The 2,147-nt window shown below is 48.6% G+C and overlaps 1 protein-coding gene across 1 annotated transcript; it reads right to left on the bottom strand.

The window, feature by feature from the left end:
* Positions 1 to 740: 740 nt before the first annotated feature.
* On the bottom strand, positions 741 to 2,013 carry CABS01_17081 (uncharacterized protein; the record flags this gene model as incomplete). The annotated part of the gene is made up of 2 exons (XM_060550408.1): positions 741 to 1,072; positions 1,125 to 2,013. 2 exons carry the CDS (start codon positions 2,011 to 2,013, stop codon positions 741 to 743), a joined length of 1,221 nt encoding a protein of 406 aa, XP_060397496.1.
* Positions 2,014 to 2,147: the final 134 nt, after the last annotated feature.

The raw sequence follows: 2,147 nt of genomic DNA, 5'->3' as shown, positions 1-2,147 counted from the left end.
CCCTGGTCCATTCTGAGCAGATGTGTATGGTGCGGTTCGCTCCAGTATGATACCTTCGTCCGCAGTGAAAGTGTCTATGTTCGTTTGAAGAGCCATGTCTCCATCCAAACGGATAAACCTGACGATGATCCCATATTGAGTGTTGAGGAACTTGACTAACTGCTTGATGAATTGGAGACCTAGGAGACGTCGATGGGCTAAGGCTCTCGTGAGCTTGTGCTTGGTGTGACCACAGGTGGCAATGATGTTGACCCTTGCACCATTATAGGCTTCTTCCATCAAAAAGAAGTCCACATTTACCCTTTCGTAAGGATAAGTGGTCTTGTATGTTGGAGAACGTCGTGAAACTATTCGTTTTGCCCTTGCTAAGTGGCAAGCCTCGCAATCGTCAGTGTGTGGATTCTCAACGCCAGCACCTGTGCATGCATTGTTCAGATGCTGTAGAGCCTCCTTGCTTGGGTGCCCTAATCTCTGATGCCAAAGACGACCCGTCGCATTGCTCTGAGCTCTTGGTTCCTTGCTTGACGTGAAGAAGGAATTCCCAGACTGCTCGTGTGGGCGTTCAAGGTGATACTGTGAATTGCTTGACCATACTCTATACACAGAGTTACCGTCGCCGTCCTCAAAGCATCGTTTTCTTGCTGAAAACCAAAGATCTTGTTCTTCTAGCTTGATGGTACTGATCAAAGTAGTTGATGCCTGTGGAATCAGGTATGCGTTGGGAATAGCAAGCTCTAATTCTACGTCCGTAGGGTTGAATGCTCTGACGATGAGAGAGCCCTTGGCGATTGCTTGAATCGGTCCGTTGGGTGTGTCAAACGCCTTCTTAACTGGTTGAAGATATCGAAATCGTGATCTGTCCCATGATAGAGGGTCAGAAGCGCCAGTATCGACGAGAACTGCGTTCCTAACCTCTTCTCCATCCGCCACATGCTGACAACTGCCGTTTGGTTCTTCCGGGGTGCAGAGGGAGTCTGACCAGTCCGTATCAGAGTCTGAAGGTGTGATTGCTCGTATATGGTGAGCTTTTCCGGTTGAAGTGGTTGAATGGGTTGATTGCGGTACTGAAAAGCTGTTGGTTTCGTTGTACTTCTTGATCTTCTCCGCTATCCAAGTCTTCTTACTTAGAAGAGCTGTCGCCTGCGCTTCCTTGGCAGCGCTAAGCTGAAGTCCTTCTGGGCGAAGTTGACGGTTCAGATACCAGCACTCAACATACCAGTGCCTTTTCCCATCAATGGGACAAGTTGGAATTGTCTTTCCTGGCTCGCTGTTTTCTTTCCCAGTCGATGACGTGAGGTTGGAGGAAGTGGCAGCCTTGGAAGATGCCTGAGAAGATTGCTCCTCGTTCTTCTGCTGCCAAGTTGCATAAGCTCCTCCTCTTGTATTGTGGTCTTCACCATAGCCAGCCTCGAGCCAAGCTCTGAATTGATGAAGAATGGTGATGCCAGAGAGTCTGTTCTCTGTGGTAATATTGTCGACTGCCTCCTTGGTAGTTTCCCTAGCCAGTGGAGCAGCAAAGTCAGGGTAGACTGCCTTCAAAGTGGTGAGAAGGGTTACTTGTTGATGAGTAACGCTCATCTCTTCACAGCCAAGTCTGACAGCCTTTGTGAGGTAAGTCTCACACGTCTGGATCCAATCCGTGGTGTTGGACCGCTTGATTCGAATGAGATGATCTCGGTAGTTCCTATACGCTAAGATCTTCTCAGCCTCAGGGGTCCGTTGATACCTTCTCTTAAGGATCGTCAGGATCTCCCTTGGCGTATCTGCATCACCAAGCCAAGACAGCATTGATGGCTCAATCGTTGTTGTAATATCCCTCATTGTCTTCTGGAGAGCGTGAACACGTCTCTCATGACGCTTGAGTTCTTCAGGATATATTCTACTCTGTGCTTCGTAGACAGAGAGCTGTTGCACATTCGGCTCTTCCGCAAGCGTAGGTCTAATAGGCTCAATGGGTTGGGTGGATCTTTCTGGATCACAGAAGTCCCAGACTCCATTAGCCTTGGCGTTCATCCTTATGAAGGTGTACCAATTTGACCAATCTCCTTGCCCCTGAAGGCGAATGGAAGAATGACGGGATGCCATGATCAATAATGGCACTGTTGATGTTTTGATACTCGTGGAATAACTGAAATCCCGCCTGGCTA

Source organism: Colletotrichum abscissum (assembly GCF_030869225.1).
Source record: "Colletotrichum abscissum strain IMI 504890 chromosome Unknown Scaffold_314.1, whole genome shotgun sequence".
NCBI classification, from domain to species: domain Eukaryota; kingdom Fungi; phylum Ascomycota; class Sordariomycetes; order Glomerellales; family Glomerellaceae; genus Colletotrichum; species Colletotrichum abscissum.
This window is presented reverse-complemented; position numbering and strand designations above follow the sequence as displayed.